Below are 27,094 nucleotides of genomic sequence, written 5' to 3' on the forward strand. Positions count from 1 at the left end.
AACCCACAAGTTCTGCCTTCTTTCCCGATTCTCCTCCCCATCCCACCGGGAGCTGGGGGACACATGGACGGGGAGTGAGGGAGCGGCTGTGCGGTGCTTGGCTGCTGACTGGGGTTAAACTACAACAGCAGTTCCCACAAAAAAGCAGCCATATAGAATTTTTAAAATGATCTTAATCCTTAACAGCTAATTTTTAACTATACCCCTACTTTCACTTAAAGGTAATCTTGAATGAATTTCTCAGGAGGGAAAACACTGGCATAGAAAGATTTGCTTACCACAGTGAGCAAATTTGAGTGACAACACACAGCTCTCATGAAGATGCAGCTGATACTTGTCCGGCTTAGTAACATGTAGCACTTCGACGTTACTGTTCTCCATTCCTACTGCCAACCACTCACCAGTTGGACAATAGCCCAGGAGAAGATCTGGAATTGGCACAGCACATGCTTCAATCAGTGAAGGAATAAGCTTGAGGTATTAGAAACCAACTCTTGCTACACTGTTAACACTATGCAAAACCACATTTTGGTCTACTACAGTTTTAAAAACATGATAATCCAATTACTATAGTAATAAAGATAGAATAGTTCATGTAAACAAAGCTCATTTAAAACTGTAATAGTAAAGCACTGAATCAAGCTATAAAAGTTAATGTCCTAGCGTATCTGACAGCATTTAAAAATATTTTCGTAAAATATTTTTGAACAAGAATCTACAGAAACAGGAACAGATTGCACACAGGAACACTTTAATCTGGCAATTCTTTTATAAAAAGGATTCTCCACTACTCTCATGGGAGAAGTGCTAATCTGAAAATAGTCATAATCCAGAAAAATGTTTAGCTGCCACATAAAAAAAAAAAAAAAGATTGTGAGACTAAGTGAAAAATTCTTTGGAGTTCTCTTTGAGCCTGCTTTTTTTGCTTTAACAAAAAACCTCAAAAAAACCCAAAAAACAAAAGCGCTTGTTTTAGTAAACCATGACAGATTTTTTTTAACATGCCAAAGCTGCTGAGATTGAACCTGTGATGTGAAGTCATGTTGCTGTAGCTGTCTCCCTTCTCTGAGATCCCAGGATCTGACTGTATTGTCCAAGCCTCCCGTCCATAGTTTGGTGCCATCATTAGAAATGTCAATACAGCTCGCTCCATCCGTGTGGCCCTGAAATTGCCTGCAAATATTGAAAGAAGATACGCATGTTCTCATGGAAACATGGAAAGAGTTCGTTCTGAGCATCTATGCAAAATGCCTCCTTTTTCTTTCAGTCCCTGACATGCAGCCATTAAAGACAACAGTAACGTAGATTCCAATAGCAATCTGAGATTCATATAAACTCTGGGACGATCACGTGAGTTTTGTGATGAATTGATGAAGCAATCAGGCCAGACAGCCAAGCACTAATTTGATTTCAAAAAGCACACTTTACAAGTCTCATAGTCCGGGGATCTTTGCTGCTGACTGTGTGATACCCACTATTCGACTAAAGACACCCTACGCCCCCCAAAGGAATGTAGCATGATCATCAAAATTCAGTTAGTTCGAAGAATCTGCAGGTCACCAACAAAGCTGGAAAAAAAAGAGCAGTCTAAATGGGAACATCAGGGAGTAAAAGCCTGCCTTTACATGCAATACTGATATATTACATATAACAACAAACACACAGTGCAGTGCACAGAGAAGCTCTGTATGACTGGCTCCTAGCTTCTTGTACATTAGTGTTGAGCAGCAACGCGTGCTCCTAAGATGCTACCTTTGCAATGCAGTAATTTACACACATCTTTACCCAAGATAGTGGAGTGTGAGCACAGTGTATTGCACGGAAACAAAGAAAATCATCTGTTCAAAGAACCTACAGCAGTGTCAACACCAGCTGATCTTAGGAAATTATAGTTATTGGCTGCTCAACAGGCCTGGAATTATGAAACTCTCAAAACTTATAAACAATTATACAGACTTTTGTCAAGGTATTACCATGGCTATTGACTAGCAATGAAATACCGGAAGCAGCTATGCAGACACCACGGAGAAAAGAGCATATGTACACAGAAGAGCACGTAAGGCCGTGTCTAATTAATTCTTCACAAGTTGATGATCCAGTTCTGTTGACCTACCTTACTAAAGTCTGGTTATGCAGATCCCACACTGCAATGTTCCCATCGCTACAGCAAGAGAAGCAGACCTTGGAATCAGGGCTGATAGCTAGGGCATAACAAGCTGGAGCAGAAGATGTCAGCTCAGCTTTGATGCGAGGAGTTGGAGCTGCAAGGTCCCAAATGGATAACGTGCTGGCTTCCCCACCAACAATCAGGGTGCGGCCGTCGGGGAGCAATCTGCAGGAACGGATGTAGTTATCTCTGTTCTGTGGAGACAGAAGCCATCAAGAGATTACTCATGAGGAAAGGAAAACAGCATTAACATGAGAGCAGAAATCCATAGAAGTATTGTATTCCCTCCTGGTTTTAATGAGCCATTTATACTTATGACAATGATAAAGTGTATTAATGCCAGAAAATTACATGACATTAGGGAAGTACTTAAACTTGATCTACAAAATTCAGTAGTGAGAGATATTTAATCTTAATTAGCATCAAAATGCGAAGACCTGAACCCAGCCCAAAACAATTCAAGATAACTGTATTCGACAGCTTGTGTAGAAAGCTACATTTTTATACTCTGTTTATTTCAGCACATTAACCTCTCGGCATGGAGGAGTACCAAATTCCCTGCACACTCCCCCCCGCTCTGTTCCAGTGAGACTTGCTGCCACCATCTAGGAGATGTCAGAGGAAAATATTTGGGCAATTTTCTTCATTTGTGTAGCAACTTGTGTAGCAATTCATTATATGTCTAACGTGTGCTGCACAGTTCTCATTTTAGTGCCTCTGTCACAAGAAACAACACCTTAGCAAGAACTGGTAAATGACACAATAAAAGCTGCTAACAATGGCTCATCTGGTTAGCACATTCAAATAATTTGTGAATAACACTCAGGGATATTTTTAATCGTCACATTAAGATAGGGCAATGCATTCACACACACACACACAGACACAAAATATGTGACACAATCTTCAAATATTCTCGGAGAATACAGCTGCAAGACAGCAGTTTTTAGCATGATAGGATATCATGCTTTAAGATTGCCAACAAATGTCAAAGTTTATAAACAATATTTGCTGGGCTGTCTTTGATCTTTCCCCCTACCAATACAATTTTAGGATATTAAAGAAGTTTTGATTCATTGGGGGGAAAAAACCATAAGTACGACAAGGAACATACTTCAAATTCAGTTCTAAAAGAAAAAACAAAATTACAAATGAAATATCAAGCTTTGATACCAATGACAGCACTCAAATAGCCACTGTTTTTTGTACCTTAACGGTATCATTTCAATCTTAACACAACCTGCTATCTTCTTCCACTGTCGTATGCTGCTGTTCACCTACCAGGCAGTCCAGCTGAGAGACAGGGCTCTTGTTGCCAGGGTGGCTGATGTCCCAGACCTTGACGCACCCCTTCCCACCCGTGTACACGTGTCTCGTGGGGTTGCTGATGGTAACTGCACACACAACTTCCCCGTGGTTCAGAGTGTTGATCTGACGGGCATGGCGAGGGATTCCTGGACCGATGAGGGCATCAGGAGGGAAAGGAACCGGCTGCATCTGACCATCTGCACTTACATGAAATGAGTATGCTCTGAGGGGAAAAAAAAGATAGGGGGTGATTTAAGAAGTTTTTCTTCAAGCCTATTGAAGAAAACAGAATTAAAAGTGTGCTTCCACTGTGGGCATTCAGATTGTGCACTCAGCTCCTTTTGAAATCTTTTTAATCATGTGAAGAATAAATTATTTATCTATAGTATGGCCCAAAGCATAAACTTAGGTACTCTTCTTTTAACGTGGAAAGTCAAGCACTATCTACCAATCAAATGAGCTTTTACAACTCATGCAATGATGATTTCTGGCATGAGTGATGATACATGACGCTACTCTTAAACTTGGGGCACAGGGAGACAACCACACGCAGAGAAGGGAAGGAAGGTCTGGTCAGGGCCCCCTGCAAGACAGAAATAGCTGGCTGGCTGCTGCAGAGCATGGCGGGTAGCTGAGTGCCAGGGGACATTTGGTTGCTCCCTTACAGACTCTAATGTGCAAACCTCAGCCAGACTGCTGCCAAGCTGTCCCAAACGCACCACAGGTCCCATGCCCTTCGAGTGAAACTGCCCAGCACTGTACCTAAGGGTGCAGTGAAATCTCCACCATCAAGGAGTTAAATCCTCAAGGCACGGTTGCTGACATCTGACATGACAGATCAGCAGAAACGCACTGGAATTTTTTTCCTTCTTTTGGGCTTGCTGTCTTTTCTCTCTCTTTTTTTTTTTTTTTGTTGTTGTGTGGAGCTGACACAACAACTACAAATCCCAATTTCTCTTGCCAGAATCAGGGCTCTCACTGAGAAAGAACGTGTTGTGTGACTGCCAGTTATGCCACCTGTGAATAACCTATCAACAGCTTCATCTCAAAATATTTTCCAGGGAGAACAGTTAGCTTGTGAAATTGTCTTGTTCTGAGATGCTACCTGACACATCACATCTATTACAAGAGCACAAACCTTATAAGAGGGTTCACCTACACATACCAAGGTATGCCTAAAGGAAGGCTTTAATTTCCTTAGACCTAAAAAATCCTCATAGTACTGACGAAAAATCCATTGTCACAACGGTGGGATGAGAAGAGCTCACCAAAAAATCATGTTATGAGAATACTTAGGAAGATCACTTCCTTAATTGTTGCTTCAAAGTCACTGGAGAAAGCAGTCTTCAGAATTCAACTATTGAATTTGTTATTTAAGATTCATAGTGCATTAACACTAGAACAATAATTTTCAGTGGGACAAAATGCAACTGCATTTTCACCTTTCTGCCCTATTCCCAGAGCTTTACACACTCTTCTCATTCTGCGCTCTGTTTCTTGTTCTGGCAGGTCTGAGTGACAGATCGTATCATCATTCTCCATTTTTTGACATTAAACACATTCAGGAAGAGGTAGGACAGATTTCTGTCGTTGTCAGAAGCAGCAAACTGCCTATATGAGTAGAATTAGGGTTCAATTATCACCACAGAAATCTGAAATATTTTCCTTGTTATCTCCCCAATTCCTGTTTGCTGCAGTAAGGTACTGAAAAAAGCAGCTCACGGTCACCTGAAATCTCTTAGAAACCAAGTGGAACTTCATTATCATCTTTTCTGATTTCTGTATTCAGTCACTTTCTGCAGAGCCATGTTGAGCACTGAGTGTATGATACTTTTATCAGCCAAAGTGATTTGGCTGCTTATAAAGTACACAGTGAACATATTTAGCAATTACAGAAATAAAGCTTAGATCTGGAGTGATCTGTGACTACATTATTCTCACTCTATTCATTATTCCATACCAGCACGTGTGATTAAACTGTTGCTTTGTTGCTTGGTTTGGTTTTGTGGTGGTTGAGTGGTTTGGTTTTTTTTTTTTCATTATGAGAACTAACACCACATGTCGCTTATTTGAAGTACTCTAAATATCTTACAAATATCTGACACTAGAAACACCCGGTGAGCACTTTTTTCTTCTTTTCACATTAGCTACCTTTTCTATTTATATATTGTACAATCCGCAGTGTTTTGATATATCTCCAAAGTGAAAGAGAGTTATTAGGGGCCAGATCCCTGATGTGCCACATGCTGCCTGCTCCATTTCAACAGACACTCAACGGTGTGGAGAATTTACACAACTTTCGCTCGAAGGGAAAAGGAAGAGTAAATGAGAAAGCAACAATCCTGAATGATAGCTGTGAAAAGTACGGCACTTAAGATGAAGAAAAATCAATGCAATCATGCTGAAACAACCACAGATTTCAAAGGTTTCAGGCCCTACGGCAGACAAATGACAGTTACATTTAAATGTTTAAAACAGTCATCAATACGTCAACAACATTCAAAAACCTTGGAGATGCACCAGAATTGAACCAGTTTGATTTCAGTTTGCCTCATGTTTTCTTCCCCCCATCTCTAACACAAGTGAGGTGTGAGCAGAGAGGTCTCCGCACCCCTGGTATTGCCATTCCTCAGACCACAGCAAGCAAAGCCTGGTAGAGCTGGTCACCCTTCCTTTCGGGCAACTGACTCCACTAAGGATGAACTTGAACCCAGTGAACATTTGAACATTACGTTAAGACGTTTTTAAGTCCCCACTGCACATGTAGGATGAAGATCTGTGCCCCACAGATTTTTTAATGCAAGCAGCTGGTGCAGAAGCTGCTGCACACCAATTTCCATACTTGCCTTACGCAGCCACCTAACAGGGTGGCACAACTAGCAGAAAAGTCAACTTGAGGTGGTAGCTAGTGTGTGATGTCTGAGACAGCTGGACATGGTTTATCATTTGTGTGACACGTACGCACAAGAGCAGTTACATGCACTAGGACTGATCGCTTGTCACCATGATATGTTATTAATCCTGCGTGTCCGCAAGCTCGCTGGCAGGTAAGAGTATGCATTTACTCACATGCATGCAAGTGTGTGACTATCCCCCAACCACTCCTCCACAAACACATTCATACATACAAGAGTGAGAAGGAACGGCACAAACATCCCTTGCCCTTCAAACTCGCCAGTATTAGCTGGTCACAGTTTCCCACAAGTGTCACGCAAGAAGTGCAACTGGAGGACCCTTACATAAAATCTGAATCAATACGGTTTGCCTCACTGTTTTGTTTTTCCCCTCTCTAACTCAAGAGGGATGTGAGCAGAGTGTTCTTCCTATCTGAGTAACTCTTTTTCCGAGGCTCACAAGAGGCGCCTGGTAGAGCAGGTCACCTTTTACAGTCAGTTCCATCACGGATGAATTTGAACATTATGATACAATAATTCTTTCCAGCATTTTCAATCAAACAAAACATTTCAGTGTTCCTTTCTTTGCACACTGCTGTTCATAGCAGCTGATAAGTTTGCAAGTAATTGCAAGGCTTTTGTGAACAAAGAAATCATTTTTTTAAACTGAGAAGCAGAGTACAGTAGAGATGGAAAGCCGAGATCCCGTTCCAGTTTGCATTTCCGTATAAGACCAACTAGTCAGATTCAGCATGTAACACCTTGAAGTTCAGCTCCTTTTTCCATTCATTTCTGTCTCCTTTACTCTGTATCACCCAGTCCTTGTTGGCTGCTGCTAGTCTTCAAAACAAATTTACAAATGCAACTTTGAGACTAAACAGTGTTTCTCCTGCCCTTGCCAAATAGCTATATTTATTTCTATTCACACAATCGTTTTCAGTAGCTAGGGGGAATTCCAACCGGCAAGGGAACACAACTTCAACAGATGATTGACTTTTAAAGTTTAATGTTTGAGACTCACGGTTTTCCTCCTGGGATGCCTGTGAGATTGGGAGGGATGCCTGGGACCCGCATGTGATGATGTGGATCAAAACCAACCTATAGTTTTCCCCAAGCAAAACAAAAAGGTGTATTAAAGATGGAGTTAGGCAAAGGAAGACTGTTTAATTCATGTTCTCCATAGCATAACTCCCCAAATTGCAAAGAGACTGAACTAGATTTAACCCCGCAGGTCTTACATTTAATATAAACTGCTCTCAACACCGAACGCACTAGCAGCAAACACTTACCACCGGAGATCTCCCATAAGCTGCCGCTGCTGCTGCTGCTGCAGCTGCTGCACTCATTTGAGGGGAAATATTGTGCAGACCGGCGTAGGCAGCTCCAGGGCTGGTCAGCTCCCCGTTCATACCAGCATGCGGCACGATCCCAAATGGAGTAGGATAAGGACATGGCACTGCCATAGGTGTCCTTAAGCCTGAAGCTATTGAGGGGAAAAAAAGAGAGAAGTCACACAGCCAGCCCAGACCCATCAGATGAAATATGAGTTTGGCAAACAGTAAAATATATATATATACACACACGCTGTATTAAAGTGCTGAAGAACCAGCTCAGCATCCAGTTTAAGCAGCTTAATATACTGCCTCGTCACTGTAGATTTAGAGGGAACCTGGCTAAGGACAAACGGCCACCGTTTCACACCATCGAAATATACGGACACTAACCTAGCGGGTCCACACCTGGGGGTTTGCCAGGCACTGGCCTCAGTCCGGGAGTGGAGTTGCTGCCTGGAGTTGGGGCATCAGTCCGTGGAGTTGGGGTATTTGATTTAGACACAGGAGTGGTAGATTTCTCATTCTAATCACCAAAAAGGAAACAGGAAGAGAGTTTGTTAGTTATTTTACTTTTTTAGCTAGTGCTTGGAAAAAGAGGCGACGACAACCAGAGCGTACGTGATTAGTGATATTTAGCTTTTGGGTTTGGTTCAACAGTCCCTGGCAATGAAGAGAAGCTGCAGAGACACTGAAAAAGACGGAATGGCTTTGGGAATTAACTACAGCCTTCACAGCTTTCCTCGTCGGGGGCATCTGTATGATTCAGAATGAGGTCAATGACTGAAAATCGTTGCCGTCTGACAATTACATTGGCAGCTTATGTGAAACCTGTCGGTGGTCTCACTCTGCTCATGGTGGACCTGCTCCCATTACAATTATGAGTTTCTGTGAGAGGCCACTGCTGGGCGGACAAGAAGAGCAGAAAAAAACCCCACAACTGACCAACAACTCATGCCCAAACGTGGTGCTGGAAACACAGGATGGAGACAATGATGGGTATAAAGTCAGGAACTGTGAAGTGCCGCTCTTGTGACAAGCTTGTTCATCAGACAAACCACTGACTCCTGGGCCTGAACCTGTCATTCCATCACCCTTCCTGAGCCCTACATTCACTTTAAGCTTTCTTTTTATTTATTTTATTCCTTTAAATAATTGCGTACCCTGACCTGTGAAGAACTGAGAGGGGAGTTACTGTGCAGCTCAGGAAGGTGATTAACTGTGGTCACAAACAGGAAAGGAAAGAACACCCCTGACTTGCAGGCAGCTCTTTTTTTTGCATTGTGATTTGCGATGCAAGTCAAGGAAGGCTCTTGTAAATGACAGATTACTTTTTAGATAGAAAATAAAAATTATTGTTGTTGTATATGGCCTGGTAATTCAAACAAAGCTAACAACCAAATCACATCCAAGCAGGGAACTGAATTTGCTATAAACCACAGCACAGGAAAACAGCTCAAGGAACCCCTGTGTACTTTTATTTATTCTCAGAATGACAGTTTTTCATATGGGGGAGGAGAAAAACATCTCTCAGCACAGCACATCTATCATCTACCCACACCACCAGTGAAAGTAACCTCTTCCTATCCCAAAAAAAGGCTGTGGACTTTCTCCTTACTATTTTATTAAATTCCCTTGAAGAGATAAATTAAACAAATTTTAAATTGATGCTTCATAGCGCTGTACTGATAGCTGTGGAAATCCAAATTGTGCCCAGACAGAAATCCAGTAAGCATGTGTTTCAGCATACGATCATGGGTCAGGAGCATTTTGAAGCACTTACAAGGCTAAGTTCTTTGGATTTGGAGGAAGGAGTACTGCTAGAGGATGCAATAGACGCCGGACTAATTGGTGCATCTTTCTTCAGCAGCCGAGTCTTGTCCAAGCCATTCTCCCGTGGAGAGTGTGCTGGGCTCCCCCGTGGAGAAGAAGGATCCTAAACATCAGCAATGTGGGTTAGCATAAAAATTTCATACTAGCCACTAGTGCTTGTCTTGAGCAATTCTCACTTTGGAATGAAGATCTGTCATAAAAAGTGACATCTTCCTTCAGTTCTTAATTGATTTGGCTGATAAAATTGTAAAATCGAGATGGACAATGAAAGACAACTTTTTTTTAAAGAAAGCCTTAAAATTTGATGCCATTAACCATGAAAAATAATGTTAAAAATCTATGGATTTTGAAATAGGCGAGTAAATCTCATCTGTCAGGTGACAGATTGAAAAGGTTTAAGGCTCTTGGCAGACCTATTAAAGTTCACAAATGAAGTCATGGCCAGAGTGAAAGAGCACACAGATACCATTACAAGCTGCATCCTATCTGCTGTGCTGGCTGGCTTCAAATATCATACAAGAAACAAAAAGGTCCTTTGTAGAAATAAGTGTTACAGATCTGATTTGCATTCTAAAGAAAGACAACCTGACTGCATTCCCACAGGCATTTCAAGCTCCTTTATGAAGGCAAAGGCTGTAATCTTATTCATATAACCAATAGGTACAGAAACTACTGAAGACACCCCCACCACCACCACTGTAAGGGAGAAAAGCCACCATTGAGTATACCTCATTGGAAACATCAACTACCAAGTTGTCATCACTCTTTTCACCATCGCTGTCCTGCAATGACAAATCACAATGTGTTTAAAACATTTATTTAATATCCCAACATCTCTTAAGTACTAAGAAAAAATAAACCAAGCTGCTCACAACTATGCAACATAGTATTTACTTTTACCAAGCTTTATGTGGTCATACAATTATAATATTTAGGTCACCTACAGGGCTTCTGCTTAACAGGTTGCCACAGCTATAGCATTCTTCCCAGTTTTCACATTGGTGAAAAAGGACACAGGATGAAAATCCTCATCCAAAGTTGCACTGCACTGAGAAGCGGAGCGAAGCTGGAGTCCAGATCTACCAAGTCCCAGCCTAACTAATGCTCAGTCCTCTTGTCACATGCCTTCCAGGTACTCTGTGTTTATATTCTTAAAAACACTATCAATCCTACACACCGAAACCTTCCACCCAGCACAGATGTTAAAGGCAGGCAGTAAGATCTGTTAAAAATTTGACCCTCAATTTTAAAATTAGTTATGCGGCAGGAATTAGGTGAAATTACAGAGGAACACTTACGTTAAACAACACGCAATGTAGACAATTTACTCACGTAACGAGCTGCTATTTCTTTCTCTTCTGTTTTCTGTTTTTTACTATCTGAAGAATAATCTGTTGAATTTCTGTGCTTTTCTGCTGTTCTGAAACTGGCTGAGGGAGATACAGAAGAGCTCTGCAGTCAGAAAAGACATGAAGAAAACATCATCAGACGCTTATTCAAAACAGTGGTTCATTTGTCACTATCCCTCAATACAACTTAACCCGATAATATGATTTGGAGTTGTTCTCACAGACAGCACTTTGCGTTTTAATCAGTGATAGCTACCCAGCAAGTGCCTTGTATTAAAAGGGCACAATGCATTGCAAGAGACAGATAAAGGCGATCAGTTGATGGATCATAGTTGCTATCTGCAGTCTCAACGGGATGAACGTAGAGCCACTTTGGACCATTTTATGAATAGTGTGCCTTGGCCTGGTTTTGGCTTGTTTCCTCTACAAATATGCAGGCTTAAATCAATGCTTCCAGAAGAGGGGGGTGGGTGTGTATGTGTGTGCGTTTGCCTGTGTAAATCAAGAACAAAGTGGCTCAAAGTAAGTCACACTTCAGCAAATGTTTGAATGCAGATTTCTAGCAAAGAAAGAAGCAAGCTTCTGAACAGTCTCGAAGCAGGAAAGAACAGGGGAAAACACCTCAACTCATTTTATTTTGGTGCCTTTTACTATTACAGGCTGTGCCAGCAGTAGACGGAAACACAACGCAGTGGCTCAGTGAGTCTCTTGCCGTTCTGCAGCCCTCACTTAGTAATGATCATTAAAGAGCATGTGTACGGGACAGGAGAGAAAGGAAGATAATATGTACTTTATGCACTGTCATCCAACAATTCTGCTCTACTCCTTTAAACAAGGCAGGAGACATTTATCAACTCCTACCATATTTCCAAAGCTTGGTGGAGCCTGTATCTTGGTATACAAAAAAGGACGTAATGAAAGATGCAAAGTTCCCTCTGGGATTGATTTTAGCAGCAGCAGCAGCTTTTGGCCCTAGTTCAAGAAAGCATTTAAGCATGCGCTAAACTTTATCTCACACTGAAGTCAATGGTTGAACGTACATAAGTAAGGATGTGTTCAGGCACTTTGCAGAATTGGAGCTGACACAAATTAAGATGAAAGTAATTCTCAGTTGAAACCCTACTGACTGTTTCCATCTCTCTGTCCTCCTCATATAAGCAGGTGGGAGGAACAACAACCAAAGAAGTCCTTACTGCCAGATTTTAGATCCTCCCATTCATCCAGAAACACTGGTTTTGGGGTTTTTTTCTTCCTCCATGTGCTATGGACAGCTGTTGTTCCACTTAAAACTGTACAACACAGCAATTTGGTTTTGGGGTTTTCAGTGCACGATCTCTAGGTTTATTTTATAGCTACTACCAGGAATGCAAACCAAGAAATTAGCATTTACATTGTGCAACTTCTGTTCCATCACTACTACCAAATTTCTTCTTTTCCTTAACTTATTACACCACAAACTTCTGGTAAGGATTAAGAACACTTAACCACAGAAGTTAAGCTGTGGTTGTTGCCCAAGTCATATGAGGGAACATTCCTCTCTGCTGGGACACACAGGTCCTCCTCTCCACTTCTCTAAAATTTCCAATTCTTGTCAACAGGAACTCAGATTAATGAGTGGTGGAATTTGCAAAAATCTTCCATCTTTTTGATTGGTAATTGTTAATTACCCTCTAAGTACACTGAGTGGAAATAAAACTTTTAGAACAAAGCTAGTGCTGAACACAGCCTGTGCCTTTCCCATTTGCCTGCCTGCCTGCCTCCCTCTCTCTCTCTCCCTGACAGTATAAAACAGGTAGACAAGGATTTCCCATCCTGAGCAAATACATCTTAAAATACGTTCACTGATTCAGCTTTAAAGCAGACCATTAATCGACTATTATAGTAAATGACACAAACTAACAATGTTATTTTTTGGTCTGAAGAGACAACACGTTAAGATATTTGGAGACAGTAGTGGCAGTAGGCACAGAAGCCCTTAAAATAAAGGCCAAGTACAAATGCAACATTAAATGAACTGATGGCTTGAAAAATGTATTTGTTTACGGCAATGATATAGCATAGTCTTTTGCAAAAGATTTTAATAGTATGCTCCTATTACATTTATATTCATTTACAATTTGAGAGGCAGTAGCTTGTAATGTGAATTCAATTCATTATTTCTCAACTTCACCCTACAGAAAGCAATTTGCTTTAAAACGAAGAAAAATAATCACCAGTAAACTACAAATTAGAGTGGTGTCTAAAGAATTAAACTACTGCACTTATTTAAATAGAAATATTATTTTCATAAATTTGAAACCATATAGTTTCATTTTTCACAATCTAGTTAGCTATGTGCTATAGATACCATTTTAATCTTTGATTTCACTGCTTAATAAAGTAATAAATTAAAGCTCCCTACTAGAATGATAAAGTAGCTAATTATCACTAGCACATAAAGGATGAGCACCACATTGGGCATTGGGGCAATGCACACTGCTTAATGGTTTTATTGCTTCAAAGATGGATCAGACCTGATACCAATATGAAAAGAACTTGCTGCAGTATCTCACCTGACGACATTAGCAGAAACATGGGGACAACTCACCAACTGACAGCAGGCAGAATCTCATTTTCCAGACTGAAATTTGGCCAGTGTACTAGGACTAACATTATTTTGCCTCAAGAGTCAATTACTACAGAACAAATCTAAACATTCTCACTTCTAACTGTCCTACCCCTTTCCTTGCATGGAGCCAGTCAATCAATACCCCCACAGTACTAGCTTCTTTTTCCTTCAACATGTAAAGTATCTGCCACATAAAGATCTATGACTTCATGGGATCTCTGGTACTGGTGCTGACAGATTTAATTTATCTCTTACGCTAAGTAATAAAGATATGTCATATACATAGCCAATGAGCTATGGTCTAGATCTTCCTATGGAGCTAACGCCTGCTATTTTCAGTGTGCGAGGGACAACATTATTACCCGTACTGAGTTCACACTATTGTTTGCAATAGCTTTTCAGCCTATAAACACTTGTAAGGTTCTACCTTCAGTGAGAAACACCACGATGTAACAAGGTCCTCATCGTTTCCACTGACATCAGATTCCTACGTATAATCCTGTACCCACCCACACCTTGGTTCCCCAGCGTGCAAGTCTATGTACTCCAAGAGAGGTCCTTATATTTGCAGACTGTGCAAGAAAACCTCCATGAAAGCACACGGTTTAGCTGTCAGACTCTGCCCTGTTCCTTGATTAAAACATCGGTGTCCTCCTAACAGCTGCCTTTAAGAAGCTGGAATAGGATAGCTACTTAGAGAAATTAAGTGATTCAGCATTATGACTTGGCAGGCTGTAACTTAATGGGCTAGAGTCCTCATTTTAGTAACTATTAAAATTTATAGAGAAATAAAGTCTTTTCACACTGCTGTTTTCTTCAATAAAAAGCGTTAATCTACTAGAGAGTAGCATTTTCCTACTAACCAACACTGAGTTTGCTCACATATAATAATTAGATCAGACATAGGAAACAACATTCTTTTAGTCAAAGTAGGTTATATTTAGTTTCTGTTTTAGCAAAACGTACCGTTTTTTCATATTCTGCTTAGGCAGAACATTTTTATCCATGTTAAATACACCACAAAATGCTGACAAAAAACAACTGAACATACACATTTATAAAAAGGCTGAGCACGTTGCCTTGTTCACATAATTTGCTTAAGAAGTGGAACAGTGTGTTTCTGGTGCTGGACCCACAGTATCTTTTGCACTAGGCTGTAAAGCATGGCATGCTGTGCTTCAGTCTCTGTTTTGGGCAGCGCTGAGCACAGTGCTAACTGAAAAGATCCCCCACCACAAGGACCACGCTGTTTTCTCTCCAGCACTGGGAGGGCGCTGCTCCTGGTCCAGTACCAGTGACACACAGGCGCAAATTAAATGAACATAAAGAGGGCGACACAAGCCTCTTACACAGCCATAAAATTCTCACCAGTAACAGGGAAAACATCAGCATACTCGCTGTCTATTTGGGATAATTAATACTTCAAATTGCTAGGAAAAGAAAAAAAAGAAATTTCACCATTTTACCCCCAACTTCCACTGGAAGTTACTTGCATTAACATAGATGACTCACTCTGTAACATGGCAGAAAAGAAATCGATATGGTCAGACTGCACAGCATCCAACTGCTCTCAAATCTTGCAAGCCCCAACTCCCCATATGCTAGCTCCTGCAGATGAAGACCTGGCCTGAGCAGACTAAGTGATAATTAAACGAAATCAGTGTTAAAAGTAATGACTAGAGATGACAGCATGAAAAGCTACCCCACATGATAAAGCTGGTAACTCTTTAAAGCATTCACAAATGTGACCATTCCCCAGCGTACCCTTACTACTATGCCAAAATGATGTATTTGGAGTGTAATAATTAAAACAATAATTCCCAACAAAGTGGGAATTACGAGATAATTGACCATCCTGAAGTATTAAGCAAACTGCAGTAAAAGCAAAGGATGCTCAACACTAAGGTCAATTACGGTATAATTATCTGAACGACATTATTGCTGTTATAAAGTCTGTTGAAAGTATAAAAGAAACTATAAAAATGGATACAATATGCATCACAGGGAAATGACCAGGCAGTAATGCTGCTTGGTTGGCTGGTGCAATGTTATAGATGGAAGTACCAGCGCCGAAGCTTGGACTCAGGCACTGCTCCAGGCTTGGGCTTGGAGCACTGAGCTCTCTAAGATAAAACTCTATGTTTAAATCAGAAACATAAAAAAAAAAAAGAAATGAGTCCTGCGACTTCTGACATGCCAGGGATGAGACAGAGACCATTCTGGTGAGTAACAAGTGGTACAGGGTGGGAGAGGTCCCACCAGAGAAGTGACAGGGCATAAGAAACACCCGGGCGAGAGGAAGGGGCAGTCCAGGGCAGCCCACTGAGACCACACACCCAGGGAGAAAAACTGTAACCCAGAGCTGGTAACACACAGCAAACCTACTGCATGGCTCTAACTATAAGGCAACACCCATCTGTCTAAAAATATGCATGCATTTACATACACTCGTAGGCACAGGTACATTACTTTTATTAAACTGAGGGAGGTGGTGTGAAACGCTGTGGGCTGCTCTGTAGACACCATATGGAGTGTTTGCATAGTGGTTGTGCTCCTGAGGTCACCCACATGTAACACTGCTACTATGCCTTTTTGTTGTTGTTATTATTATTATTACTGCTACTACTACATTACTATCACTGCTATTACTACATCGCAGTATCCACTCCAGCCTCATGGATTTTGTGCTTTTTGCTTTAATCTCCCAACATCGCTGCTTTGCTGTCCTTACTTAGGCAAGCAGGTTTTCCTTACCATGCCTTTCCCTTTAGGTATATGCAGTGGGTCGTGATCAGGCTGACACAGTCAGGCAGTACAGCCCGCAGCGCATCTCTTCCCAAATGGCTCACCAAAGGAGGGGAGGCTGGTAGCCAAGTACTGTTCCCACATATATCACCAGTCACGGCAAACTTTTTTAATATTTTCACCTCCCCCTTTTCCAATTTGTTTCTCTACTTACCCAAACTGAAACCCAACTTCCGCTCAGCCACACCATGATAAATTTTTTTTTTTTTTTTGGTCTCACTCGCTGCCTTTTCCCTGTAGCTGCATTTTCAGATTCCAGACAAAGTCTCATTAATTGTTAGTGAGAAATGCTACTAACTAGCTAGGAAAGATACAGAACAAAGCTGGTTTTAGAATCACATGACCCTGTCAGGGCTAACTGGATTGAGTTTAGTAATCAAGTGTGTGATAATTATTTTTAATACAAACGATGATTAAAATAAAAACTTTGAAGTTTTATATAGCATTTTTACCCACTAATTAACTTCACTAATTGCAAAATTAATGAAGTTAATTAGTGGATAAGAGTGTCATAAAAAACATCAAAGTCTAGATGTGCAGCACTGCTGCAAGGGGAACAAGATGGCCGTAAAGAAGTCCAGAATAAAGAGAATGTGTAGGCTCAGCAGTTAGTCTTTGAAACACAAGCGTTCTCAAAAGTTTTACATGCACAAAAGGATAAATATGCACGTACATTATGTATATGTGTGTGTAATTTCTTTAAAAATATCTGTGTAACTATTTACACTGGTGATCTGCTTGCCCTGGTGGTACCACTGTGGTACTTAATCTAAGCTAATTAAAAACATCAAAGTGTAGATGTTATGAAATGGGTGATAAAATGAACAATAAACCACTACAGTTGTACACGTTAATTCCAGTCATGTATTTCAACATATACACATCAATTTGCTTGAAAAGCTAAGTGGGCCACACAGCAGAAGTTGGAGATACCTAGCAATTTTGATGTATAATCCTATCAGCATGTGCTGTTGTTTCTCCGGCCCCTCCTGGTGTACAGGTGCATGGTGGTGGCAAGAAAAGTAGGTGTTTAAAGCAATGGTGAGGGTTGCTGGCTAGCCTTTCACAGATGGATTTTTGCAATAAATCCTTTAAAATACAGCTTCTCCAGTAATCACTGGCTGAAGGACGTAACACACGTAAGGCCTAATCACTACTGACACTGTGAGGGTCAAAGGACGGAGAGAAGAACCAATGCAGCTTAAGTACAAGCAGTGAAGCAGTAGAGGAACACAGCTGTGAGGCAAAAAGGAAAGACAGGTTTAGGTTAAAGTGTATCTTAGCACAGGCATATGAAGGTAGTGAAATCAAGGAGTGTGGCAAGAATAACAAGCACCCTTTGGTAAGCAAGACAGTTTGAACAAAGGACCTGGTTTCAGCAGGGAACAAAAGAAAAAGAAACAGATGGGCAGGAAAAGGAGTTAAACACTTCTGATAGGTTTACAGAAGCTTCAAAGTTCACAGATTACATTTACCATCAAGTCTGCTCTCCTCCACATCTGCCAACTCGTAAATATTGAATTTAATTGATGGTAACACAACCCAGGCATTGTCAAACATCCTCCCCTTTAATCCACAGAGCAATTCACCTGATCCATTCTCCATTCACCACCCCGTGCTTCAATCTCCTCCCCTTTGAACAGACCCCAAACTAAGACCACATGCTTCAGAACACAGCAGAGCAGATAATTTGGACAGAGTGAAAAGATTTGCAAGAAGACGTTAAGGCACAAATTGCAACTGGTATAGACAATATAGCGGGTGAGCCCCAGGGCATATGCAGGCTGCAAAGGAATTCTGTCCCTAATGATCCCAGAAAAGATAAGTGCTCCCGGATAACAATGGCGCAAGCCGTGCTGCTGGCATTTTAGGAAATAAATGCCAAAATCCAGGACAAACCTGCATGTTGGTCACCACAGCATGCAAACCCCTAAATGTTACTTTAACCAAAATCAGACACGCTGAAATGGAGGGGTCAAAGGCCACCGAGTTACAGAGATTCAGAAGAACTGAGGGTAAATATAATCATCTTCAGAAATCTGAGGAACAGAGCAGTGCCAAGGAAACATGGAACTACAGCTCTCCTCTCCTCAAATATTTATTTGGGGTTCCAATTACTGATCTTTCATGCTATTTCCTTCAGCAGAGACCTGAAACAGTTTGAGCAGCTCTAGCAAAATAGAAACAGAAACAGAGAGGAGAGTATTGGGAGTTACTAGGGAGAAAGAGCTAGGGAGAGCACGCAATCACAGGATAAGAGAAAAAGCTCAACCAGCCGGAGCATTCAATGCAGCAATTTAATTGTGGGCTCACCACCATAAAAGGGAGAGAGCAGGATAACCACCAGCCTGCATTACGGGCTTTGATTCAGCGGCGTGCCGTGACGCAAGGAAAAGCAGCAGCACTCCGCGAGCGTTCTTCAAAAGCTGATGACGGACGCGCACAGAAAACTCCCAACATCCAACATATCTCCAGAATATTAACACTAATTACATTTTCATAGTGACTGAATTTAAACAGAACACGCAAGGTAATTCGGTTAGTTTTTAGAATAGTAAGAAAACACTGAAGAGGGAATGTTTTATGATAGCCATTAAAGGCCTGTGTCAGCATGCTTTACACTTTGTCAAAAAATATCTGCAAGAATCACAAAATCCCTCTGAAGAATAACTGGCTTTTGCTTAGAGCCCTCTTTTCAGACCGAGCACTACAGTAAAACTGTTATCCTTCACTTTGCACAGTGATTAAAATGGACTGTATGGCACTGAGCCAAGCTGAACGTAAACACTTTCCTGCAGCGGCTCAAGCCACAGGGGTTATAAAAATCTCGTCAGTACCGGCAAAAGAGGTTAGGAGGTAAAAAATACATACAACTACACCCCCCAGATTTTTCATGCTAAAGTAGTAATGATCAGGTTTTAAGCATTGCCTTCTCCAGGGATAGGTAAGTGGATTCAGTTTTCATGTGACAGGTCCTAACAACTTCCTCCTGGGATTTACGTTCCCTATCTAATTCTTCATTTTGACCAGAAGGATATAACCCAGCACTAATTAGCCTTTTTTTGTTGCTTTAAAACCAGAGAGATCATGTCTGAAGACAGTCCCAAGAGACACTCCATTTCGCTGCTTTCCATCAGGTACTGTGCCCCAGTGCCTCACATTTTTAGTTTTGGTTACATCTAACGTAGGCTATATTCATAGCGAAGGCATCAGTTTTGAGTTTTCACATTTCTGTTCCCTTCCAATCTATCCATATGTATTGACCCTTCAGGGAAAAACACTTTCATTTTCTTTCCTTCTGTCTGTTTCTGTCTAAAGGATTTTATAGCTGTTTTGCTGCAGAGATGACCTAGGAGACGATAAGAAAACAAAGTAAATTATTGTTTTAACTGAATACTTCACTGATAGAGCCGATGATCTATTCCCATACTTTCTGCCTTGTTCCTTCCCTTCCACCCATTTTTAATCCTATTTGTTCCTGACTTGATTAGTAGAAAAGTGATGAGAAAAGAGGTAGCCTTCAAGAGGCTACCATGATTACAAAAAGCACCCTAAAATTCAATAGAAACATTAACTCCACATTCCAATTGCTTCAATCAGCAGAAACATGTTCACATGTTTCTCAGGTATTAACTAAGAGACTGGGAATTTGCTCATCTTTTCCCCTGTGTCCTGGTTTCAGCTGGGATAGAGTTAATTTTCTTCTTAGTAGCTCATACAGTGCTGTGTTTTGGATTTAGTGTGAGAATAATGTTGATAACACTCTGATGTTTTAGTTGTTGCTAAGTAGCACTTATCTTAAGCCAAGGACTTTTCAGTTTCCCGTGCTCTGCCAGCAAGCAGGTGTACAAGAAGCTGGGAGGGAGCATAGCCGGGCAGCTGACCTGAACTAACCAAAGGGATATTCCATACCATAGAACGTCATGCTTAGTATATAAACTGGGGGGAGATGGCCGGGAGGGGCGGATCACTGCCCTGGCATCGGTCAGCGGGTGGTGAGCAATTGCACTGTGCGTCACTTGTCTTTTCTTGAGTTTTCTTTCTCTCGTTTTTTTTGTTACACTCCTTTTCATTGCTATTATTATTTTTTTATTATTATTGTTAGTATTATATTTTATTTTACTTTAGCTATTAAACTGCTCTTATCTCAACCCAGGAGTTTTAGTTTTTTTTCCCTGATCCTCCTCCCCATCCCACTGGGAGCAGGGAGGGGTGAGCAGCTGCGTGGTGCTTAGTTGCTGGCTAGGGTTAAACCACGACACCCTGTCAGATCTTGTGTGGCTTCTGAAGACTTGATGTATTTTACGCTTTTCTAGTACTCTACATGATTTAGGAAGCCAGAGCCACTATTAAGCACCCAGTGAAAACAGAATTCATTATCCAACCAGTTTCTTAACTGGGCAGGCGGATAAAACATGGCCAGGTGCTATTAAATATCTGCAAAATCCAGTTTATGCTGATTCTGAAGCAAAACATTCTCTCAACTATCTATAAAAATATCTTCCAGAAAGAAATCTTTGAGCACTACTGTTCGCCCCTCTGCCCAAATAACATCCAAGCCCATTACATCTGCCTCACTTCATCTACACTCACTTACTTGTGTTCCCAAGACCCTTGTTCAGGAAATTATCCCATTTCCTATTCAGGAAAGCAGTTGAGCAAATGCCAGATTTGAGGCACACACTTTGATCTCAGGAAAGTCACAAGGCAGATAAAGAAATCAGAGGAATGTACATAGGTGCTGAACTTTAGATGCCTACTGCGCACTACCCTGAATCTGGACCTCAGCCTGCTGCAAAAATAATTGTCCCCAGTCTCATTTTTCAAATCAAGGACTCCAGTAAGTGAAATGGATGGAGGAGTGGTGGGAACACAGATCCTGCAGTCAGCCTTAAAGCAGTTACATCAGTATATAATAGCACATTGTATGTACAACACCTACTTTGAAGACTGAAAAAATAAAACACACAGTCATTTCTGCCAGATTTTTTGATGCATTACAACTCCTGAACATCCTAGAGCTTTGCCAAGAGAAGCAGCAGTAGCTTTTACTTTTCTGGGCCTTTCATTATTTATATTAGACAGGTCACGCTGTTAATTTTTTAAACGTTAAAAGCACAACCAAATACTAACTTCAGGCTAGCTGGAAATGTTTTGATGTCAGCAATGAGCAGCCAATACATTTTTAATTCAGGCTAGAGGAGAGGAAAAGCAAAAATATCCCTCTTGTACTCCCCCTACACTCTGCCAAGTAGTTAAGTGTGATAACTGGCATGCACACACATGACCTTCTGTGCTATTCAAATGAGTTATCTTAGATAATTTGTGAAGACTGTTCTCTCTCATTTAAGTACTTCATAATATGATCCATCTTTCCCTTTGCTTTTGTTAAGGGAAGACTATAGTAATCCCCCTAAAACAGCATTCTGGCAAATGCTCTAAATTATGTAATTCACTAGGTTCAACTCTACTGTTACAATCATTTTCAAGGAAGACAGGTATAATACATTATCATTATAGCTATACAATCTTGAGTTGAATTTTCCTTGGCTGAATTCCTAACACTTTAATGCTGAAATTGATCTGTTTTAAAAACATCATGTGAAAAGTTTTTTAAATACCATACATGCTCAAGCTCTTTATTTTAAATGGCTTAGAAATGAGCTGGTGGAAACAGGAGACACAAAAAAAAAAAAAAAAAAAAAAAAAGTCTTATGTTCTCTAATCTAGCATTAAGTACATTTTAAAGAACAGGCATGTTTCCAAACAAACTATTGCAGTGTACAAATCACCCAGCAGGGATGGAGATAACAATACCTACGGTGTGGGTTTAGATCTGAGAAGAAGTTGACATTTCATCAAGGTTGTCTAGGAAACCATTTTCAAAATTTATTTATAAAACAAAATGAAAGATGTTTATTTCCATTTGGGATGCCTCTAGAGAAGCTGGCAAGTAACAAGTTTATTAAAACGACAAGTTCAAGGTACTTTTCTTGTTGACTGTAAATAACCTCCCTGTGAGCCAACTAAGAGTGCCGAGATCAAAGGCCCAAGCAGCACTATAAAACCAGGAGTTACAGGGTTAAGAGAAAGCCTCCCCAAGCTTCCTCAATATGGAAAATATCCTCCAGCTACCACTCACTCGGGTAGTGCAACAGCAAAGACAAGCATTTTTGGACTTGCTTTGGAGTACATTAAAAACCAACACCCATATTTTAATGGACACCTAACCATGCAGCTTGATTTTACACACAGTCAGGAATTATTTTAGTTGTAAAGACTGATCCAGATGAGACTGAAGCAGCTAGACGGTGAGAAGGCAAAAAAGGAGCTGGGAAGGATGCATGAGAACTTGTAAAGTGGGTTTCTCAGCTGGGAAGGGTTATTGAACCCCAGATTGCAGCAGTTTGTCAGTGCATTTCTTCTCCTTAGTAGCCGCCAAGACCATGACTTTTCAAGGCAGAAGTCAGAATAGCTAGCAAAGTGTTTCCTAATGCAAAGCTTGACTATTATGATGATCTCTGCACACACCATCTTCAACTTTGACATCAACGTAGGGCATGCTCATCCTGATGAGTGAGTGGGGACTTTACATCAAGTACACAAAGCACTGCCAGCAAGTCTCTAGCTAGAATTTAAGAGGCCGAGTTGTAAGTCACATCACTGTTTACTAACCAACATCTGGTCTGCTTGAGCAACAGCAGACTCGGGTTTCCGTGCAAGGCCACCTTGCTTACTCTCAGTAATGAGCTAAATCCTGCCCTAAGACAGAATAAACCTTGAATTTTAAAGTGGGTCTTCATTACTGCTTCCAACTATGATGGGGACAGATTCTGAACCTGCCCAGTCCGTCCCTCTCCATTTCACTGTCCTTCCCTGCCCCTTATATTACAGAGTGGGAGGTGAAGGAAAGGCTTTCAGCATTTGTTGTGACTGGTAAGACCATCAGACTGCTCATTGTGCGTAGACTTTAGTTCTGACAGTAAATGTAAATTTCCATTTAAAGACACCTACAGCACCAGATGGAGCCCTTACAGTGAGAAAGTGTAACAAGCTCTTTCACAGCAGGCACAATTGTATCTGGAGCTCCAGCCCGCAGATGGAAATCCTTCTTCCCTGCCTACATGCTCTCCCCACAGGGCGCTTTCGCTACTGACAAAAATCACATTCCCACATCCACCTCTGGGGCTGCTCCCTCTGCAGCAGCACCAGACAAAGCCTGGGAGAGTCCTCCAGCTGTGCAGCAGCCTGCGCTGGGCACCTTGCTAGCTGGCAGCGGAGCACCGCGCCAATAATCCTGATCCGCGGCTGAACGATCTTGCTCCACATATGGAAAGCGCCAGAGCCCTGCTAGCGTGGCCCTGGGCCAGAGGTAACGCGATGGCGAACAGCTCAGGCACAGTGCTGGGCTGTCGGACTCATGTTGCTAGTGTGCTACCAAGACGGGTTAGCATTAGCCCTGGGGTTTCGGCAGTGTGCTTCATGGCATCGTGTATTTATGCTGCGTGACAGCTGGTTAGCCTGGGGGGGACACTGCACGCGTGCTCCCCTTGCCGTGACCCTCTCAATAGTACAGTAGGCTTCTGCTGATTCTGCTACATCTACAACCCTGTGCAGTATTGAAGGATCCATACCACACACAAGAGCAATGTAATCAAACTCCAAGGAAGGATGAATATTCAACCAAAGCTTCTCTTCTGAAAAAACATACAGAGATTAGGTAGTCAACTGAAACCGGCATTAGCCCAAAACAATTGAGCTGGCAAACTAGCCCACACGAACTACCACCAGAAAGAAGCATGCATGCACTTGCCATGAATGGGACTCAAATCCACTGAGAGGTTTTAAAAGGAAGAATTAGGTAAAAATGGATCACAAGGTAACACTGATGCCTGAGCAAAAAGCTAAATCTGGGAAGGATGGAAAACTGTGTTTATATTTGGGAAATCTAGGTTCAGTAGTCTGCTCTTTCATCTGATTGCGTGAAGTCAATTAAGCCTCTTCATGCCTCAGTTCATTATCTATAAAATAGGGATAATTTCAGAAGCCTAGAGAGCGTTTCTTTCCCTTACAGAGTTGTTGTGAGGATTAATGTATTGAAGATTTGGAGGTACTCCAGTATCAGAGGGATGGATCCATTAAATATGCTAGACTGAAATGGAAAAATAAGGGAGGGGAGGAAAAAAAAAAAACCACCAGTCTTCCTTGTATCAGCAAAAACACAACTAGATGACTAGACCAATCCAACTACTATAACAGAGTGCCTATACTGAACTCCAGAAACTAATATGTCTACGAATAATAACTTTAGCCCATTCTTAGTTTGCATAAATCTGTATCACACAGACATAGGAAATGTAAAAGAAAAAACACTTCCACATTGTATGTAAAACTGTCATCAGCTAAACTCACGAGAACCTAAAGCCACTACATCTGAGATATAACTAACTTAATACTCTGAGCAAAATTTCAGGAAGAAACTGCTGGTCGTTGTTGTTGTTTTTTAAATTACCTACAGGTAACAGAATTAACCAGGAAATGTGCTATCTGCAAGCTTGTCTTTGAAATGATTTTTCTCAAATTAACCTTATGTATTTGAAATGTGAACAAAGCCAAACTTGCAGCTGCCTAATAAACTCAAACCTGTACTTCAGAATGTGTAAAGCCTTCTCAAAGACAGCCAGATGTCAGATAAACCTCCCTGATTTTAAAAATGCAGAGCCAGTCTTCCCATCATCACTCCTTTTACTACAACCCACCAAGTACACAGTCTTTTATTGCTTTGTGCTATGCAGTGTTTGCACTTACAGCACTCCATAAATAAGAAAAACAAACAGGGTGTGTGCTTATCTGATTAAAATCCAATGTAAATTATATGCAAAATAGGTGCAGCCCACAGGCTCATGGCAAGTTGCCAGTAAAGACCTTCTGTGCTGAAGGTTGTGCACCACTGATTTAGGGTATCATCTCTCTGTCATACTTCTACTTCTGTCTCATTATTTTACAGTTTCCTATGCTACATTATTGAATGCTCTTTCCCATCTCCACTCTTATTCCTACCTGGCCAGTTTAGCACTCCATTTTCTTACTATCTGACACCAGACTATGCAAAAAAAATCTTGTACCACGATGCATAATCACTTTGTGATTTGGGCAAGTCCAATCCAATCTCAGCCTACGTAGTACGCCACTTCTCTCTCTCCTTCTTGCCCCTGTAATAATTCGAAACTATTGTTACTCCAATGCAAATTCTTTCCAGAAGCACTTTCCTGCTTCCAGGTCTCAGCTTCCTGAAACTTGTGCCTTCTCCTCGTAAAGCACAGCTTGGGGCCCTTCTTACAGGTCTGCAAGCAAAGCAGATTCGCCTAAAGAGCTAACTCTGTGTGACCAAGTACAGGGGAAAGTGAATTTCACATGAAATCAGAAAACTATCCAAGCTTGATTAAAAAGCATCCAAGCAATGCTGTAGAACATTCATGAGTTACTTTTTCTGAATTCTCGCACAATTTAGATGATCCAAAACTGGATTTCCCAAATGCTGTGCAGACATGATTATGGAATATATTTGTTTTGATTGGGCTTTAAGTCCCTACTGTTCAGAGATTTCTCATTTTTCCTTCATTCAAGGTTGAAATTTGCTATGAGAATTTCTTTAGCCCCCTGTAGAATTGTTTACGATATTCCCCAAAGAGGGAGACAAAAAGAATTGGGGATTCATCATGCACAAGCTGATATTTACAGTAACACCACTCCCAGTACATGTTTGCTGGAAATAGCTTGGTGTTTCTTCACTTTCTTTTAATATTTGTAGGATTAATAACAAATTCAGGCCCTGATCCTACAGTATTTAACATCTGGGCAAAACACTTCTTGCTGACGTCCACAGGGCTTGGTTTGGCACAACAAACATGCTGCATGTTACAAGAAATCTTAGCAATGGCAGCAGTAAAAGGCAATTTCTTCCTTATCTCTTTTTGTGCTTCCCTTCTTTTCTTATTGTGAAGAGACTAGGAACAATATGGCAACCATAACAAAGGGGAATAAAGAAAACACTCACGGATGATTGCTAAAAGTGTGTCCATAAACGACACAATTACCTTGCTACTATGGTGTTTGGTTTTAGGACAACTTGAAGCTGCATGAAGGCAGGTGGCAAAAAATACCTGCATATGACAGCTTTGGTGCTCCGAAACCCTGTGGGCACCTCAGATACCACCAGACGCGCATGCTACAGCAGAGGCAAGGAATACCTTTGTATGCCTTCAGACAGCAATACAAAACCGCGTCTTCTCCTTTCATCGCAGTGGTGTCTTCACCCCTGTGAACTCTATTTGCCACTTTCCAGTTGACTTGCACAACACTCCGAGGTTGATTGCTACAAGAAAACTATAGCCAGAATAACAAATATGAAGCATCTCTCCTGCCAAGTGGTAAGACGTTCCAGATCATACACTAACTTCCTCCATGACTGGCCAAGGTAACTATATTTCACAACACATTAAACTCATTAAGGGTCCCAAGTAAACAATGATCAGGAACAAAACTCAAGAGCCAGAGATGGCTAGAACAAACTTGCAGCTCCTCCAGGGCCAAACCTGCCTTTTCAGCAAAGATAGCCTAATGTGACTCTATTCTTCTGCCTCTATTCTCTGCCATCGCTCAAGATAGACTTGAAAAGAAAGGACAGCTGGCAAAAAAGAAGCAGTGACAAAACTGTGAGTCAGACAGAGGTAAAAAGTTTAGACTCCGGAGCCAGAAACCACAAGGATAGGCATCTTAGACACCTATTTTTAAATGCT

The 27,094-nt window shown here is 41.2% G+C and overlaps 1 protein-coding gene across 1 annotated transcript in view; it reads right to left on the reverse strand.

Annotated features, from left to right (window-relative positions):
* LOC127027179 (transducin-like enhancer protein 4) overlaps window positions 1–27,094 on the reverse strand; it is a 75,818-nt gene that overhangs the window by 4,963 nt on the left and 43,761 nt on the right. Inside the window, exons 7-16 of the mRNA XM_050912737.1 lie at window positions 10,866–10,985; window positions 10,262–10,315; window positions 9,484–9,636; window positions 8,094–8,226; window positions 7,659–7,852; window positions 7,391–7,467; window positions 3,449–3,698; window positions 2,114–2,361; window positions 1,018–1,173; window positions 279–421 (exon numbers count right to left, since the gene is read on the reverse strand). Of these exons, the coding sequence (XP_050768694.1) occupies window positions 279–421; window positions 1,018–1,173; window positions 2,114–2,361; window positions 3,449–3,698; window positions 7,391–7,467; window positions 7,659–7,852; window positions 8,094–8,226; window positions 9,484–9,636; window positions 10,262–10,315; window positions 10,866–10,985 (1,528 nt within the window). The remainder of the gene's footprint in view (window positions 1–278; window positions 422–1,017; window positions 1,174–2,113; window positions 2,362–3,448; window positions 3,699–7,390; window positions 7,468–7,658; window positions 7,853–8,093; window positions 8,227–9,483; window positions 9,637–10,261; window positions 10,316–10,865; window positions 10,986–27,094) is intronic.

This window comes from Gymnogyps californianus, chromosome Z (genome assembly GCF_018139145.2).
Source record: "Gymnogyps californianus isolate 813 chromosome Z, ASM1813914v2, whole genome shotgun sequence".
Classification (NCBI taxonomy): domain Eukaryota; kingdom Metazoa; phylum Chordata; class Aves; order Accipitriformes; family Cathartidae; genus Gymnogyps; species Gymnogyps californianus.